General features: G+C 40.7%; 1 protein-coding gene across 1 annotated transcript in view; it reads right to left on the bottom strand.

Moving 5' to 3' along the window:
- Nucleotides 1-19848, bottom strand: part of LOC135512480 (proto-oncogene tyrosine-protein kinase receptor Ret-like) — a 28759-nt gene extending 8911 nt beyond the window's left edge. Inside the window, exons 1-3 of the mRNA XM_064934549.1 lie at nt 19549-19848; nt 808-1053; nt 134-415 (exon numbers count right to left, since the gene is read on the bottom strand). Of these exons, the coding sequence (XP_064790621.1) occupies nt 134-415; nt 808-1053; nt 19549-19612 (592 nt within the window). The 5' untranslated portion in view covers nt 19613-19848. The remainder of the gene's footprint in view (nt 1-133; nt 416-807; nt 1054-19548) is intronic.
- Between the last annotated feature and the right edge of the window lie 563 nt (nt 19849-20411).

Below are 20411 nucleotides of genomic sequence, written 5' to 3'. Positions count from 1 at the left end.
AACATTTCTGTAAGAGTAAGAACATGGGGTAACCTCTCCATACAAGATTAGTAGGGACCTGCCAAGAGTCTGATGTTTCTCATAATATCAAGCACAGACACAGTGTGGGTGGATGGAGTGTAGCATGACTAACCTGATTCCACACTGTAGGAGATGGTGTAGTTGGGGCAGACATTTAACCTGGTGAGCTGTCTGAGCTGGCGGATGGGCCCGGGGAACCTGTTCTCCTTAATGTGGGAGTTCAGGTCCTTGTCAGGGAAACACAGATTCTCCAGCTCTGGTCTGGTCTGGCCACACGGTGGCACTGTGTCGTTGATGAAGGTCAGGCTGACCCGTACGGTAGGGAGGCCATGGAGGAAACTCTTCACGGGTCTGGTCGCCGCCTTGACAGTCAGTGGCAGTATCCAAAGCTTATCTGATCAGCAAGAGAACCAAAGCAGAAACAAAGGCCCCCATTTTAATCTCCCACAGTGCATTTTGTTCTTGATGACTGGGCACTTTCTGGGATATTATGCAATTACATTACTGTCCTGATTCTGAAAGCAGATCCCTGAACATGAGGTATCACTGTGAAGCTCAACATTATTGGTATGCACAAAGCGTGCAAGCTGAGCAACTTAAATAATTTCCCCACACACATTTTATAATATTAAATATACCTGTATATTGGAAACATGTTGGAGTGTTGTGTTCAATGGACAATTGACAATTGGTATATGCAAAGTAAATAGACTGCACAGTCAACTTCATTAAATATCCCATAAACAATGTGGAAAGAATACATATTTCTGTCTCTATTTAACTCACATCGAGAGTCAAAGTCACTCCACTCCAGGGTCTTATTCATGGAGAGTATCCCTGTGGTCTCATCCAGGTGGAACCACGGGGCATAGGTTGGAGGCTTCAGGGGGGTGTTCCACCACAGGTAGAAGTGGGGTTGTTGAGAGTCGTTCTCCACCATGGCGTGAACCTGGAGCACGGGTGTGCCTGCATACTGCCCAACGTACACAGTCTCCTTGTAGTGATTCTGGGGGAAGTAGAGCCCAACTGACCCTGCGAAAAGAAATAAATACCATGTGTTAGGAATAGAGGTAGCTCGAGCTTAGGCGCACAGGCAGACAGCATACTTCCACATCTCATCTCTAGAGGGCAGCAGCAACTGGGGCAGATGCTGAGAGTGCATGTAATGCTCGATGAGGTCATCCTGCGTTTGTTTGAATATCTTTTTGTTTTGGCATGACCTTTTGTTCATTTTTGTTTTTGTCACTAACAATTTAACATTTATAAACTGGTGTATCGATTGCAGAAAAAAACAAACAGGGATATTTTTTAAATGGTTTGTATCTTGTTTAGAGGGTATATGAGCTTTAGTATTGCAGATAGATTGTGGTTTCTATCAATGTAATTGTCAGGATCATTTCCAATCCCCTATATTTTTTGGGGGGTAAATATACAGTACGAGCCAAAAATTTGACACACCTACTCATTCAAGGGTTTTTCTTAATTTTTTACTATTATCTACATTGAAGAATAATAGTGAAGACATGAAAACTATGAAATAACACATATGGGATCATGTTGTAACCAAAAATATTCTTGAAAGTAACCACCCTTGGCCTTGTTGATAGCTTTGCACACTCTTGGCATTCTCTCAACCAGCTTCACGAGGAATGAGTTTCCAACAGTCTTGAAGGAGTTCCCACATATGCTGAGCACTTGTTGGCTGCTTTTTCTTCACTCTGAGGTCCAACTCATCCAAAACCATCTCAATTGGGTTGAGGTTGGGTGATTGTGGAGGCGAGGTCATTTAATGCAGCACTCCATCACTCTCCTTCTTGGTCAAATAGCCCTTACACAGCCTGGGGATGTGTTTTGGGTCATTGTCCTGTTGAAAAAGGAATTATAGTCCCACTAAGCACAAACCAGATAGGATGGCGTATCGCTGCAGAATGCTGTGGTATCCATGCTGGTTAAGTGTGCTTTGAATTCTAAATAAATCACAGACAGTGTCACCAGCAATGCACCCCCACACCATCACACCTCCTCCTCCTATCTTCACGTTAGGAACCACACATGCGGAGATCATCCATTCACCTACTCTGCGTCTCACAAAGACACAGAGGTTGGAACCAAAATTCTCAAATGTAATGTCCATTGCTCGTGTTTCTTGGCCCAAGCAAGTCTCTTATTTTTATTGGTGTCCTTTAGTAGTGGTTTCTTTGCAGCAATTTGACCATAAAGGCCTGATTTACACAGTCTCCTCTGACCAGTTGATGTTGAGATGTGTCTATTACTTGAACTCTGTGAAGCATTTATTTGGACTGCATTCTGAGGCTGGTAACTCTCTAATGAACTTATCCTCTGCAGACTCTGGGTCTTCCTTTCCTGTGGTGGTCCTCATGAGAGCCAGTTTCATCATAGCACTTGATGGGTTTTGCGACTGCACTTGAAGAAGCTTTCAAAGTTCTTGAAATTTTCCAGATTGACTGACATTCATGTCTTAAAGTAGTGATGTTCTGTCATTTCTCTTTGCTTATTTGAGCTGTTCTTGGCTCAGACGCATTAAGCAGGAAAGAAATTCCACAATTAACAAGGCACACATGTTCATTGAAATGCATTCCAGGTGACTACCTCATGAAGCTGGTTGAAAGAATGCCAAGAGAATCTCAAATATAAAATACATTTACATTTGTTTAACATTTGTTTTTAGTTACATGATTCCATTTCTGTTATTTAATAGTTTTGATGTCTTCGCTGTTATTCTTCAAGGTAGAAAATAGTAAAAACAAAGAAAAACCCTTGAATTAGTAGGCGTGTCCAAACTTTTGACTGGTACTATACATATATATATTATTTTAAACAAATGGATAACAACACTTAGGCGTCTACTTCCAGTTTATACATACTATATACATTTTACGGAAACAGTATATTTTACATTAGTTATGTTTAGTTTGTTTTTAGTGCCATCCTTCAGCTACCCTTAAACCCATCTCATCTATCTCTGAAGAGCATCCAGTTTTGATTTCTATTTGCCATATATTTTTCAACTGTGCTGTGATGTTTCACAAAAGTTCTGAATCTTTTTTAATTCTCATTGTTTCTAAAGATTGTAAATGAAAGATACATTTTATTTCTATGAGTATTATTGATTGATTGACTAAGACTTTTCAAATCATCCGCAAGTGCTATTTGCAGAGTTAGCTCCAGGTAAATGTTGCAATTTTTCAGCCATTCCTGAACCTGCAACCAAAAACATGCTACATATGGACCGTACCAAAACAAATGATCTAATGATTCTGTCTCTTTGCAGCAAAATCTGCAGAGCTGGGATGGTTGTATCCCCCATATACTGTATGTAACATTCTACTGGTTGCAAGAATTTTGTATAATAATTTACATAGACAAATTATATGTTTTGTATCCGGTGTCGTTTCGTGTAAACCATGTGCCATGGAATCGGTACATTGAAAATCTCTTCCCAATTATTTTGCAATCTGTATTGCACGGCAGTCAATTTTTTGGTCCTTAAATTAAACTGGTATACGTTTTTATTGATCATGATTTTCTTTTACCAATTCTGGTCTTTAATGCAGGGCCAACAGACAAGATCCTTACTTTCTCTCACTTCCACTTGCCTCTTCCATTTTTGCAGTTATGCTGCAATTAGTTGGTTGTAATTTGGATAGAGCATACATTTGCATGTATTTTTGTAAACTGCATGTGTGACATAATTCCACCAGTCCTATTTATGATATGATTTACAAAGATTTTAACATTTTTCTTTTCTAACAATGTTTTTTTTAAATGATAGTATATTTATATTTTAAAATGATCTCGATCCTCTATGAGGCTGTGGAGGGATCCAAGTTGTGGATTTAAAAGAAAGCATGAATCATCAGCATATAATGACACCTTTGTTTTTAAGCCCTGGATTTCTATCAACCTTGATATTATTGTTGGATCTGATTTTAATAGCTAGCATTTCGATGGCCATAATAAATAGATATGACGATAGTGGACAACCTTGTTTTCCTCCTCTTGACAGTTTAATACTTTGTGAGAAATGATTTACTATTTTACACCTAGGGTTATTTTATATAACTTTAACCCATTGTATAAGAGATTCTCCATTATAAAATATATAAATTGCAGTCGTACTTTATCAAAAGGCTTCAGTCAGCTGTGAATACCAGGCCTGGTTTCCCAGATTTTTCAGTGTTCTAGGAATATTCTTTGTCAGTGGCAGCCAAGACCTGTGTAAAAAAATGTTTTACCCCCTTTTCTCCCCAATTTCGTGGTATCCATTGTTAGTAGTTACTATCTTGTCTCATCGCTACAACCCCGTACGGGCTCAGAGGAGATGAAGGTCGAAAGCCATGCGTCCTCCGAAACACAACCCAACCAAGCCGCACTGCTTCTTAACACAGCGCTCATCCAACCCGGAAGCCAGCCGCACCAATGTGTCGGAGGAAACCGTGCACCTGGCGACCTGGTTAGCGTGTACTGCGCCCAGCCCGCCACAGGAGTCACTAGTGCGCGATGAGACAAGGATATCCCTACCGGCCAAACCCTCCCTAACCCGGACAACGCTAGGCCAATTGTGTGTCGCCCCAAGACCTGTAACTTAACAGTTGTTGTACAATCCAAGAGCCAATAGATATATTTATCAGGACAGTGTTTCGCTTTGGTTGGGTTGAAGTATACCGTGACCCCTGATGTCATATGCTCAATGTAATAGGCTATTTCTCACTTTCCTGATACTAACATACCATGATAAATATATTCTGGATGTAGCCTTTAAACCTACCATGTCAGTGAATTTTGCAATGCTGTGACATTTTCTTTAACTGCCCAATTTGAGGGTGTGCCTGCACATAAAGCATTATCAACTATCAGACATCTCCTCCCTGATAGGCCTATTTAAATTATGTCACTATACATGTCAAATGAAAATAACATCCATGTATTTAAGCTACCTAATGAGACTGTATCCATACAATACATATATTCTATATATTTTATTCCTACTTCAATAGAAATTGAAAGGAATGTCTCAAATGTCACCCACGCAGCTTGTCTAATGAATTTCTCACATGGTTAATAAGGATGTGGTTTCCGTTTCTCCTTGGTTTCACCTTGGGAAGGTTAATTACAGGGACTAACATGATACCGTGAAGAAATGAATCATAAATCATTACCTGCCAGCCAAGATGGGGGGGTTGGGGCCAATGTTGGCTAATCTATAAAGCACAATAGCAGGCTATGCATATTTTACAGGAAAATAGAGATGTGAGTGTTCGGCCTGTAATTATATCTCCTGTTGCGTTCCTGTCCCACGTTGGTGGGGGTGGCCATTTAGGGAACGCACTAATGTCATTAGCAGACAGCGAAACTAGATTTTTCTATTTCTGTTGGTGCAGTTGAGGCCTTGGTTCTGGTTTCAGACATTAATTTAATTTCACTGTTTTGGATGACAGGAGGTCAGATTGATAGATAAAATGTTGCCAGTCTTCCTGAAGGATGGAGATACAGTCAGCCAAGCTACAACCCTCTTTATTAAAAGTCTTGTTGAAACAAAAACAAACAGCAGTGCTAAGTGGTCCACTTGTCTGAAAAATCCTGGCCAAATTCTGCCCAAAAGCATTTTCATATTGCATTTGAATATTGGCCTGGATATCCCTTCATACAATTCTGCTATAGGGCTAGATTTCACTCCACATCTCAAAGTTTTGTGGGGAACGTTATCCAACACAAAGATCAATTCAAATAAAAGCCAGTCATAACATTTGATGTGCTTGAAAAAGGTAGAACCCACAATATTTGGACATGAATTCGGTCATGGATTAAGAAAGTGAAGAGGTTCCAGTTTTTGCAAAGCAACATAATCATAAAGTATATTCTTCAAATATCAAGTAGTAAGAAAACAAGTACCACTGATCATATCATTCAGGTGGACAGCATAGTAAGAAATGTGACATGTCATCCTGCAGCATCCAGCATCCAAATCCAAGCATTATCCAATGACCATCAGAGGGAGATATTTCCCTTTTCAGATCCAACAACTAAATCAGTTACCCTGCCCTGAAATCCAAGGCAATAAGGAACACGATAACGGTGTAGATAACACTGCAAAATAAAGTGTTAGAACATCCTTTAAAAAAATTCTGATCCTTAATGCTTGAGTGATGTTTACACAAAGGAACAACATCATCATGAAACCAGAATTCAGTAGTGAGGGCTGACTGTGGCCCGAGACTGGCCATGGTGGGTGAACAATATGCTGGCTACTCAATTGGTTTATATCAGTCAAAATTCGATTTATTTCCAGGATGGAGGCCAACAGAAAAGTAAGCAGTTTATATCTAAGCTAATTAATTGAATGCATCAAGCACACTTCGGAGCAAATAGGTTTCTTTGTTCAGTGATACCATGACAGTTTTCTACTGGAGTGACTCGGGACCCCTAAATGCTACACTGTGATGATCAAAAACCCAGAGAAATTCAATGTTAGCCACAGTCACTCCAGCAGATGTGCTCACTGCTTTGACCTCTCATAACCACGACAAGGATTATGACTGCAAACGCAGAGATGCAATAGGGACATATTGATTCCAGCTCAAAGGCATAGCTAGGACTTACGGCCAGAAGGTCTGACTTTTAGAAAACAACACTTTGGTCTCATAACCCCCAGAATCGGGTGGGTGCTATACATTTGTGGATGGGGTGAGTTACCCCATGTAAATGCACAGAACTTAACACCTTATAAAATACACCATAAATGTAATGCATAAAAGCATTATGCATTATCAATTAGAAATTCCTCAGAATTGTTTTTTTTCTCATTTCCAGCCATTCCTTAAAGGTTTTTAAGAACACTACAATTGCACTATCATTACGGTAAACTTTTCTTTATATTGACTTCATAACCATGACATGCTATGGGTACGAATGAATTGGTTCTCTTGTCTTCTCCTTTCATCGAAGCCTAGACAAAGACAATAATCCATTGCAGGACATAAACAAAAAACTGTAAACATGTCTGCATGCTCAGATCACCAGTGACAGATAAGAAAGATGCTTAGGATTGGACCAGTCTGACATACAGACAGACTGGGGACGTCCAGGACAAAGACAGAAACTCAATTATCTAACGACGCACATCTCCAGAGAGATTTACCATCTATGAGCTCATTTGCTAAACTAGAGAAAGAGCCCCAGCCCCAACAGTTCTCTGTTTACTAATCTGCCTGAGGAGTGAGGACAAAACTGAACAGGAGGCAAGCACAGGGAGGCTTGGGGGGGGGGCATCTATCTACCACCCAGAGCTTCACGCTGAAAATTCTACACAAACTCTGTGCAGATGATGAGATCTGACCTTGGGGATAGCCTCTACAATAGAAGCAGACCAGGGTTCAAACAGTATTTTAAGCATTTGCTTGAGCCAGCCTGGAATTCCAGATTGGAGGGGTTGGCAGTTTTTAGACTATTCTATTGGTTCCATTGTGCCATGCAAGCTCAATTAAGCACAGCTAAAGTATTTGAAAGATTTAAAATACTATTTGAATCCAGGTCTGAAGATATGTGGGTCTAGCAGGGGTCTTGATTCTGTGCAATACGTTTGTTGTATGACTGTGACAAGAGCAAAGCCCATGCCCTTTCTACCAAGGTCAACATTAATTCATAAATCTGTACCCGAGAAATGACCCATTGGAAAGTCAAGCATCTGGCAGCGGGCCAATCAATAGCAATACTAATCAAAATGCTCATTGCTTTAACTAATGAGCTACAGAAAAGCTTAGCATTTGCATGTGTAACAGATGTCCCACGAAGACAAGAAGACAGATCTCGGCACCAGTGTAACAGATGTGATCGTACTTCGTGACTATCTTATGTTGTGTTTTTAAAGAAAGGAATGCCCAGCCAGCGATCCCAGTTGATTGTTGTTTATTCTGACGACAGACACAAGAAAGCACATTAGAGGTACAGGACAAGTGGCACAGCGGTCTAAGGCACTGCATCTCAGTGCTAGAAGCATCACTACAGACCCTGATTCGCCTCCAGGCTGTATCCCAACCAGCCATAATTTTGAGTCCCGTAGGGCGCCACATAATTGGCCCAGTGTTGTCCGGGTTAGGGTTTGTTAAATAAAATAAAACAGTACATTGATGGCTGTAGATTTGTCATTTGCATAGAATTATCAGACTGATAATTAGGGTTTGGCCAGGGTTTAGGGTTTGGCCAGGGTAAATAAGAATATGTTCTTAACGGACATGCCTAGTTAAATAAAATAAAAACAGTACATTGATGGCTGTAGATTTGTCGTTTGCATAGAATTATCAGACTGAGCATTTTGTAGTCAAACATAACACTGACAAAAATAGTACAAAATACAATAAATATACTGTATGTACCTAATGATTGACAGAAGGAAGCACATTCGATGTGCAGGACAACAGTATGTTGGCTGTAGATTCATCATTAGCCTGTTAGAATGGAAATAACTAACCAAGTTTGGCAGTGGGCTCCTGAGTGGCGCAGCGGTCTAAGGCACTGCATCTCAGTACAAATGGTCTCACTACAGTACTTGGTTCAAATCCAGGCTGTATCACATCTGGCTGTGATTGGAAGTACCATAGGGCAGCGCACAATTGGCCCTGCGTTGTCTGGGTTTGGCTGGGGTAGGCTGTCATTGCAAAAAAGAATTTGTTCTTAACTCACTGCTTACACAGTAGGAATATGGTGCGATATGGACAAAACTTGGATTCAGATGTTAATTTGATAGCGAGGGACACATTTCACATTATGTCTGGTAAGTACAGTTCCTAGAGATTATACATATGACGGGAAACCTTTTTTGGGGTGTTATAGCTTTTTTTCTCCATCACAACCCACCAGAACGATGCACAACTCAGGGTGTCCAACCAATACACAGACTCCCGAATCGATGTTGTGTCCCAAAGCTAACAGGTACCGTACACATAGCCTACTATATGTACACATCAAATATACATATTGAACTCGTACACATTGCAAATATGAAAGTAGAAAATAGTATTTCAGAACGTGACCTACCGCTTGCATAGAAATATCAGACTGGCAAAAATGGACGTTTGCGATCTCCCCCTATCTGCAAGCATCACCAATGGCATAACATATGTAAATTCAACCAACCAATAGGAATACATAAGCATTGAATACATGTAGTTGCAAGTGGAAACATAATCAACCCATTTCCAACGACATAAAATAGGGCTCTTTGCCTCATACTATATACAATACACTGTATATTTTTGTCCAAACCAAAACTACAACTGTGGAATCTGAAAGTCTGTTATAATAGACTCATATGGATCATAATCATCATGCTCAAAGTTCAAATGAATCTGTCATAAAGACTCTGAAAGCTGTCGTGATCACTCTGTTTCCAAATATAAAACAGTAATGAGAATAATTACTAAGGACTATGCAAGATCCAATTAGGTAAAAGGCAAAAAAATCATGCAATAACTTAATTGATTAATGTTATAATTGATTATAATGTTTTTGGTTTGCATTTTCAATATACAGAATTGTTTCATCATACTGTGGAGTCCAGCTTGTTGTGTGCGGAAATAACCATTCATCAAAACAGTTTTAATTTCAGATGAAGTACAGTACTTCTTTTTGGGACCCCAAAAATGTTTGAGTGTAATTCAAAAGTAATAAACAATGATAATATTTTACTTTATATGATTTGAGACAGCAATGCCACTGAACATTAAAAAAAACATTAATAAGCTAAATCTCACTATGAAGCAACATAAGGATAAGGATAGGCCTGCCTCAAACTGAGAAACAATTCAAGAACCATAACAATGTAAAGTGATAATTTCATACACATGAGAACGAGCATGACACAGACACAGTGATGTTTTTGGTTCCATGAGTGTTTTGGGTTCAAGTTACTGCATATTGGATTGAATTTGAGACCGAATTTGTTTTGTCCATGGAGCTAATTAATTAATTAATATTCATCCAATACAAGCAGTATAACCACATTATGAGGCAGTACTGGACAGTAAGCACAGATACATGATTTCTGTAGACCAAATATGCAAAAATGCGATTGTGTTCTGGAACTGCTTTCTGTGGCCTCTCTCTATGATGGCTTTGCAATTTAATAAGAAATTGAGTTAGTAAGGGGTAAGGGGATATTTGACTATTTTAGCCAATTTCTTTGCTTGACGCACATAGATAAACTACATGCAGGTAGATTAACTTGTATCGTAATATAATAACCAATTATCCTCATAACGTAGCCCAATTAGCCTCAAAGATTACAAGAACCGAAATGCAATGTTCCATGTTCATAAGTCATCAATAAATCTAATATAACGTCTCCTTAGGGATTAGCTAGCCTCGCTGCAACTACAAATTCAGTTGAAGGATTCCTCTGGGAATGACTAGGACATTAGAAGGTAAACAGAGGACACATCATGCAGCAGAACATCTATTGTTATGTCTTCATTATCATCAGGCCACTTACGTGAAATGTCCAGATACAGTATCACCACAGTTGCTGTTGAAAAGCCAGTTTCAAAAATATACTGTTATGCTATTATGCTGTTTTTACATATAATAACCTTATGTTACAGTAACCTCCAGGTTTGTTCCTTCTGTGGAGTTTTTCCAGGCCAATGTGCCTCTGCTTCTGCTTTCTCTTTGGGGTCTAGGTCGGGTTACTGTATAAGCACTTTGTGACAACAGCTGACGTAAAATAGGGCTTTATAAATACATTTTATTGACTGAGTACGAAAAAAGTATGAAAATGTATTCACTCACTACTGTAAGTCGTTCTGGATAAGAGTGTCTGCTGAATGACTAAAATAAATAAAAATATTAATGTTTTATTGATTATTGATTGTTTTATTGATATCTGCATAGTAGCCTTCACATTGTCTGTGTCAACATCATAAGCAATGCTCTGCCTCCGCTTGGCATTTTCTCACAATTTACCACCTCTCAAGATTCATGCTTGCTTGGTCACAGCAACAGCAACTTCCTTATCGATGGGTTACTGATTTTGACAACCAGGCTATTAAATACCTGTTAATATGTAATATTAAGTGGTATGTTGTATTTTAAAATAACAGTCAGTTGAAATTCTATGGGGCAATTATATTGCTAAATATTTACATGTCAAAATATATGTCAATGTGTTCCATACTATTGTTTAAAAAATGCCTTACATGCAGGCTTGCCTTGCATATTCAATCGAGTTGGCATGCTATCTATGTCATTTATGTAATCATAATTCCCCTGAACATAAAGAGAGGATCCATAATTTCATCAAACAAATACAAAATCTTATTAGTCCAAAGGGTCAAAATGCCACTGCCAAAGACGTCGCAACGCTGAGCCACTCCTACACCCATCTCTACCCTGGCTTGTCAAAGAGATAGTGAGAAAGAGGCTTAACACGAACCCAGCTTTAGTCTTTGTGGTGTTCATTGTTGTAAATGATTGGTTAAACACAGCACGCATCACTGACCAGAGGAAAATAACTTGTCAAGACTCATGTGAAAAAAAAGAGCACTAAATGCCCCGAGGACACAATTTCAATCAATGTCTTCTTGTCCTTCCACCAAAGCAAATTAGATTGTGACCGTGCAATGGGTTGGAAATGTGACCCGTAAATCTCTGAAGGATCAGGGACAGTGCCAGAGCAGGGAAAGGTAGTTGTAGCAGTAGACTACCTTAAACAGACATAGACACTGGGCTTGGTCTCTCATAATGTAGACATATGGCAATAAAACAATTAAGTATAATCCAATGAGTACCTCTGTCTTCGAGAGAGAAGCACATTTAAATCATTATGGTGTTTTTTGGGTGACCAATTGTATGACTTTACCCATGATAAAAACAGTTCACTTACACAATATTAATACAGTAAATATGATGAGCATGATCACATCTTAAAGCTGGAGTCTATAGAAAAACAAAGGCTGCGGTTCCGAAAGTAATACCATTTTTGAAACAAGCGCCATTCTCCATTCATCATTGAAAGTCGCCGGAGTAGCCTGTTCTCTGGGCAGCCGAACAAGTAGAGCGGAGACTGTGCTTAAAGTAGAAAATCCTGCACATGTGCAGAAGCTTCAGATTTTCTGCTATCGGGAAGAGACTTCCAGAGAATTCGGAAAAACACCGCCACCCCTTAAAAATGATGTATGCTTATAAACAATTCCTATGGCCAAACCAAAAATGTCAATAGAACATCACATTTAGGTCATCTCTAAATTGTGTGTTGCCGCCATGTGCAAATATGATGAAATAACAGTGTTACACTGTCCTCAATCTCAGTGTTATCAACTCCTATGACACATGCGACCTACTGCCTATGGGCAAAGTCGTTACTGACCCAAGAGTAGGCCACAGCTGAGCTTTCGTCTCAAACTCGTTTGTTGATGTGGCAAACTGACATTGAACATTTTGTGTTTTTCTCCTAGTGTACATACAGTACTGTAGATTTTCACCAAAGAAAATTAGACATAAACCAAGCTATGACTGGAATAAAAAGAAAGAAATGGGGTAACACTCCAGCAAATAACTTCATGTTTTTCCAATTATACTAAAAGAAAACAGCAAGAGTGAAACATTTAGAACATTTATGTCTGCATAAGGAACCCAAGACACAAGCTTAACTAAATCATATAATGTAATAAGGGCCTAAATCAAATAGTGTCATGTATCAAATTAGATTTATTGGTCTGGTCCTTCTCAAAAGTGGTGGATGCTGATGAAAATACTGGCGCTAAATGCAAGGAGGAGAGGCTGGTTAACCAGCTGCTAACAAAATGTCCTGTGGGAGGTGGAGGGGGCTGATCACTACCACTTGGGTTAGGGTTACAAGGGTCAGAGGTTATCCCAGGGCGACAAATAGGGTAATACCTTCAGAAGAGCAGATCCACAGATCGATGCTTTTCTACCTTAGTCGTCCATGCTGCTGATGTGTTCATGTATTGCTTTCACATGTGCTCACATGTGACTGGATCCTGGACTTCCAGATGGTCAGACCACAGGCTGTGAGGATTGGCAACAAAACCTACTCCACACTGGCTCTTAACACAGGGCCCCCCCAGGGGTATGTTCTCAGCGCTCTGATGTACTCCCTGTTCACCCAAGACAGCGTGGCTTTGCACTACACCAGCTCCATCATCAAGTTGGAGCAACAACCTCTCCCGCAACGTCAGCAAAACAAATGAGTTGATTGTTGACTTCAGGAAGCAGACGAGGGAACATGCCTCGATCCACATCAATGGGACTTCAGTTGAGAGAGTCGGCAGTTTAAGTTCCTCGGGTCCACATCACCGAGGACTTGACATGGACCAACAACACCACCACTCTTTTCATGAGGGCGCAACAGTGTCTCTACTATCTAAGGCGGCTGAAGAAATTCGGCATGCCACCCCGGGTCCTCTCCAAATACTACCGCTGCACAATCAAGAGTGTCCTGACTGGTTGCATCATGGCTTGGTATGGGAATTGCACTGTCCACAAACGCAAGACCCTCCAGCGGGTGGTGAAGACGGCCCAGTACATCACTGGGACCGTGCTCCCACCCATCCAGGACATCTACTCAAAACGGTGCCTGAGGAAGGCCCGCAGCATCATCAAGGATCCCACACACCCCAGCCACGAGCTGTTGACTCCCTTACCGTCAGGCAGACAGTGTTGTCCTGTGTGGCTCAGTTGGTAGAGCATGGCACTTGCAATGCTAGTGTTGTGGGTTTGAATCCCATGGGCAACTAGTACAAACACAATATTAAAATGTATGCACTCACTACTGTAAGCCACTCTGTATAAGAGCATCTGTAAATGACAAAAATGTTATGAGGTCTGATACAAACAGTGTCAGTTGTTAAGCAACTTTGCCATAACAAATACTTATTGACTCAACTACTTTTTGACTTTTAATTAATTTGTAGAAATGTTGAAGAACATAATTCCACTTTGACATTATGGGGTATTATATATAAATATATAAGAGAGAGAGAGAGAGAAGAGAGAGACACCCAGAGACACCCAGAGACACCCACCCACCCTTTGGTCATAACAGGCTACCTTCAGTTCCCAGAGAATTGTTGTCAAATTATCCTCCTGAGACACTTTACATAATTGTTTGGGGTGAAAATAAAACATGTTATAAAAAAATATAGAAAATACATATTAATCTTTTATTGTAAGTGCATAATTGTCGTTTGTAGTGGTCATTCGGACGTTAATAGGAAAACAATTACATTACAGTCAATGAGTACAGTAAGACATTTCTTGATAAGTTCTTATTTAATGTAAAAAAAAGATTATTGACTTACTAGAAACCATATGAATATTAAACTCACAAAAATTATAATTAACAATTACACACACTTCTTTTCAAATTACCCTAAAATTTGCATCCATTGTTTTAATAACCAGGAAGATAAAGTTGTCAAGGTTACACCCCCACATGTGATATCATTGAAAAGGCCAGAATGTCATCTCAAAGGGACAACAGGATTTAATACACTGGCTTGCATGGCCTCATAGATATGGACCACTAGAGAGGACAAAAATTAATATCTGGGTCTCAGGACGATATGGAAAGTGTTTGGCCATTCTCCAGATCACTTTACACTTCCTGGCTTTCATTAAAGATGAAGCTCCAACATTCTCAATTTTGCTGATCTTGGTAACATGAACTTGAAAATATTTGAAATTATATCTGGGTATATCATATTTCCCATAGTATAGGAGCTGTTTGTTCAGGAAATACAGTACATTTTTAAATTGAGAAGAATAACACATTTAATAGGCTTTCTGGAAGCTAAGTGTACACAAGAGAGAGAACACAGTAATGCTAGCAAACATGGTGTCACCCCCTGACCATAGAGAGCCCTTGGTTCTCTATGGTGTAGTAGGTCAGGGCGTGACTAGGGGGTGATCTAATATATCTATTTCTATGTTGGTGCTAATCTGGTTCCCAATAATAGGCAGCTGTTTATCGTTGCCTCTGATTGGGGGTCATATTTAGGTAGCTATTTCCCCACCTGTGTTTTTTGGGATATTGATTGTTTGTTAGTGTGTTTGGGCGCTACGTCCTCACGGTTTTTGTAAGTTTTGTTTGTTAGTTTCACTAAAATAAATATGTGGAACTATACTCACGCTGCACTTTGGTCCGCTCATTTCAAAGACTGTGACAGAATATCCCACCAACAAAGGACCAAGCAGTGTGAAAATGAGGTAAGGGAGTTTTGGACTTGAGAGGACACGAGACCCTTCCTTGGCGGGAGTCAAAGATTCCGGAGAGAGGTGGTAGCGATGAGAATGCTGCAGCACAGGAGTGCAGAAGAGCGTGTCACCAGTCCGGTGCAACCTGTGCCGGCCCCATGCATCAAGCCTCCAGTGCACCTCCCCAATCCAATACGTCCTGTGCCAGCTCTCCGCACTTGCCCTGAAGAGCGTGTCACCAGTCCGGTGCAACCTGTGCCGGCCCCACGCATCAGGCCTCCAGTGCACCTCCCCAATCCAGTACGTCCTGTGCCAGCTCACCGCACTCACCCACAGTGCGTGTCACCAGTCCGGTGCCTGCCCAACGCATCAGGCCTCCAGTGCTCCTCCCCAGTCCGGTACGTCCTATGCCTGCTCCTCGCACTCGCCCTGAAGTGTGTGTAACCAGTTCGGTGCCACCTGTACCGGGTCCATGCACTAGTCCTCCACTGCGCATCCACGGTCCGGAGCTTCCGGCGACGGTTCACGGTCCGGAGCTTCCGGCGACGGTTCACGGTCCGGAGCTTCCGGCGACGGTTCACGGTCCGGAGCTTCCGGCGAGGGTTCACGGTCCGGAGCTTCCGGCGACGGTTCACGGTCCAGCTCCAGGGCAGGAACCTTCCTCTGCGCCGATGCCCAGTCCAGGCACGGCGTCCAGTCCAGCTCCAGGGAAGGAGCCTTCCTCTGCGCCGGTGGCCAGTCCAGGCACGGCGTCCAGTCCAGCTCCAGGGAAGGAGCCTTCCTCTGCGCCGGTGCCCAGTCCAGGCACGGCGTCCAGTCCCGCTCCATGGCTGGAGTCTTCCTCTGCGCCGGTGCCCAGTCCAGGCACGGCGTCCAGTCCCGCTCCAAGGCTGGAGTCTTCCTCTACGCCGGTGGCCAGTCCAGGCACGGCGTCCAGTCCCGCTCCATGGCTGGAGCCTTCCTCTGCGCCGGTGCCCAGTCCAGTCCTACCCTCCCCATTTGGTTTCAGGTTTTGCGGCCGGAGTCCACACCTTTGCGGAGGGGTACTGTCACGTCCTGACCATAGAGAGCCATTGGTTCTCTATGGTGTAGTAGGTCAGGGCGTGACTAGGGGGTGATCTAGTATATCTATTTCTATGTTGGTGCTAATATGGTTCCCAATTAGAGGCAGCTGTTTATCGTTGCCTCTGATTGGGGATCATATTTAGGTAGCTATTTCCCCACCTGGGTTTCGTGGGATATTGATTGTTAGTGTTTGGGCACTACGTCCTCACGGTCTTTGTAAGTTTTGTTATTTTGTTTGTTCGTTTCACTTAAATAAATATGTGGAACTATACTCACGCTGCGCCTTGGTCCGCTCATTTCCAAGATCGTGACACATGGAAATGAGTCAGTTGATCTGAATTATATATTATATGACCACAACCATGTCAGAACTGGGCTGCCTGATAAATCAAATAGTGTTGATCTTTCGGCAACCTGTACATTGACTGCTTTCCTAACGCACATGGAAATATACATATGAACAAAGATTTTTTTTTTCTGCCAGTGACTGAATAGAAATACTATTTTAACCTTCTTCAAACCACGTAACTTGTGTTAAAAAAATATTTATTTCGAACAGGCTTCTCCTGCACACCTCCTGTGTACATGTGTGCACAAACTCTCCAACCAGCCACCATTTCAACACACTGATAGCCATTACAGCAGCACTGATCGCCAGTTTCCTTTGTTTGATTTAATAAGCTGAAAACATGCATGTGGATTAGCAGTAACTGGTTACTTGGGGCGGCCATATTGTCCAAGTTATCATTACACTGACCAAATTCACGTAGAAATGTGAGTTATAGCTCTGTCATTCTCATTGGAAGCATGTCTAAGAAGCATTAGGTCGATTCTATGTCCACTTTTCTCTGCTTCCTGTTCCTAAGTTGAGTTTTTTCATCTTTTTATTTTCAATTTTGTACAACAGCTTCAAACAGCTGAAAATACAATATTTTTGGTTATTGAAAAGATATTTCAGTGGTTTCGAAGGTACAATGATTTTCTATACATTGCTTGTTTTGTCATAATCTAAAATTAGGCAAACTATTAGAAATGTAGCTAACAGGAAATGGCAGAGCGATTTCTACATATTGCACCTTTAAAGCAGAGTCCCTGTACAGATGTATTGATCAAAAGAAGTTATATAAATATTCATTTTCAATTAAAGCTATTATTGCTGTGGCTAGTTAATTGTTGAATTTTCTTTATTTCATTATGATCTGAAATAGTTGCTATCTGCATTTGAAAGATAACATTTTATACCTGTATAAAATTATCTAATTTACAAGTTGGATAAAGGCCTATTTCAGGGGTTACATTACAAATAAATACAGTCAAACTCAGTCAAAAGACATTGTAGTTCCATCTCTCCACTGTTTGCCAAGTTAGTCATGCTCTCTTAATTAAGGGCCTCACCTCACCTTGTGACCACCAGAGAGAGGCATATCCTCGCCATTGACCAACCATACATTTTAAAGAAAAACCCCATGAAAAAATATATTTTGCTGCCCTGTCTTCAGTTTGGGTTTTAGGCATAATTTGCTATGAGAATCGTGGGATTCAGTTGTTTAACTGGCTATATTCTCTATTCGGAAAACAAACATGTACTGTTTACCCAGAGACGGGAGCACTTGCCGCACACCTGCCGTTAGACCGGCACCGGCCTTTGTTCTGACAGCCTGGCAATGTCTAGAATCCAACCAATGCGCGCGTAGCATTGGATGGTGTTTTCAGCGCCTCTGTAATTAGGACTAGGGCCTACAAAATAACTGATAAATGACTCTCGAAATCTAGGTTAGGCCTACTCAACTTGATAAACAACACATTTCATTGGCCTAAAAAACTTGGGGACGTTGGTTCAAAACAATGGAGTCTATAGGGCCATTTCTGTTACAATCTGCACATTTTATGACACTCCAATCGGTCATATACGCCACTTATCGTTACTCCAGGCCCTCAAAACCATTTGGGCGTGGCTTATTGCGAGTTTACTTCACAGATATCCCCTGCGGACTGAAAACAACATAAAGGCAGAGTGGTAAATTACGTAAAGAGCGTTACTAGATGCCTACTGCTGCCACCATGAAAAATAACCAAACATCATTTACACAACTATGACAACTTAAAGTATTTAATTAATTATCGTACTCAACTCTCCAAAGGGAGATATCGTAGCACATGTATTAATTTCTCTCAAAAGTAAATTAAATTGAGCTAAAACTGGTTATCCTGTCTCATATTGCTGATATCCTACCGCCCCTTCCATTTTATATGCTCTAAATTATTAGAAATATATTTTTCATTCAATCAAAAGGCCTACTTCTACACAATGGTCTTCCTTTGAACTACTATTCCGTTTAGAGACCTGGCCACACACTGCGATTTACAAAACCTTGAGCCATAGACTATAAATATAGTCTGGTTGGGGAGAGTGTTAGTACAGTTGGGCAATGGGATTGTGAATGGGATTATACTATTATGATATATAGCTGTATGCATTATACTCACAGAGACCATGTACCATGCCATGCATATCACGATCTAAAGGACAATGTATGTATACTGTATGCCAGCAGCATTTCTATAGCATCTTATAACAATTTACTGTTATAAATAGGCTACTTACTGACTGAATTCCATTCAAATCCCCAAACTAACCAAATTGAATATTCGTTTTAGTCCATAAATATGCTATCTGAATTTGCTTTGAGTATTAAGTCATAGGACCTCACAACTTTGTAATGTTTTAGGAACTAGCGTCCTGTATTTGAATTAGCAGAAAGAGATTTTGAATTTTGTGCACATTTAGTCGAATTGCCATTCGTCACATACATTTCAGTAGGACAAATATCATCTGGACCATTAACTCAAAAAGATGCCATGAGATTGATGCTGAGGAGAGGGCAAACAATGATAGGCTACACCCCACCTAGAACAGGTTTGTTTGCGTCCCTATAGTTAAACTTTCAGCCTCAAAACGCATTTACGCACGTTTACGCACGATTATTCATAGAATACACCGCGACAATAACGTTTCGGTTGACTACGTACATTTCCATTTTATTTCATCTGGAAAAACAATAATCCACCTATTCTGTAAAGTGAAACTCATTTTAATAATAACAAAGGTGTAAACTACATGTTGCTACATGCAAACTAGGCTACGTTAATCATTCAGATATGATTATTTAGATTTCAACTTTATTTCCAGAAAACCATGAAATGCGATAGAGGCTAATTGAGGTTGACCCTTACCTTCACACAACAGCAGGAGGACCAGAACGACGTTTCCCAGAGAGAAACCACACGTTGGCCCCATAATCGCCAATCATAAGTGAAAGTTTCAGGATGAATAAGCAAAAATCACACGTAGAGACCTTATGGATAAACCAGATTAAAGAATCAGTTTTCCCGCACGCAGCTCCTCCGGGCAAACAATGAAGTCCTCACTCACTGACGGCGTCCCTGTCCCATTGATAGGCTGGTCTCTGCAGCTTTTGCTGCTTGCCGGCTGTAGCAGGGGGAGGTTCAAATCAAGCTAATATGCTGCGATGTATTTTCTTTCCAGCCAGAGCAGTATAAACCAATACCATCTCCGGCATAGGCGAAATTGCCACCGGGGTGGGGGGATATGTCTCCTCCCCAATATTCAGGAAAGGTCGACCCCCCCCCAAATATATATATATATATATATATATATATATATATATATATATATATATATATATATTATAAGTTATATGTGATATGTGCAGTACCAGTCAAAAGTTTGAACACACCTACTCATTCAAGGGTTTTTCTTTGTTTTTACTATTTTCTACATTGTAGAATAATAGTGAAGACATCAAAACTATGAAATAACACATAGGCTAATTGAGGTTGACCCTTACCTTCACACAACAGCAGGAGGACCAGAACGATGTTTCCCAGAGAGAAACCACACGTTGGCCCCATAATCGAAAATCATAAGTGAAAGTTTCAGGATGAATAAGCAAAAATCACAGTAGAGCCCCTCATGTAGTAACCAAAAAAGTATTAAACATTATATTTTAGATTCTTCAAATAGCCACCCTTTGCTTTGATGACAGCTTTGCACACAGTTGGCATTCTTTCAACCA

This window comes from Oncorhynchus masou, chromosome 24, assembly GCF_036934945.1.
Source record: "Oncorhynchus masou masou isolate Uvic2021 chromosome 24, UVic_Omas_1.1, whole genome shotgun sequence".
NCBI lineage: Eukaryota > Metazoa > Chordata > Actinopteri > Salmoniformes > Salmonidae > Oncorhynchus > Oncorhynchus masou.
The sequence above is the reverse complement of the archived record's forward strand: the minus strand, read 5'-3'. Positions and strand labels throughout refer to the sequence as shown.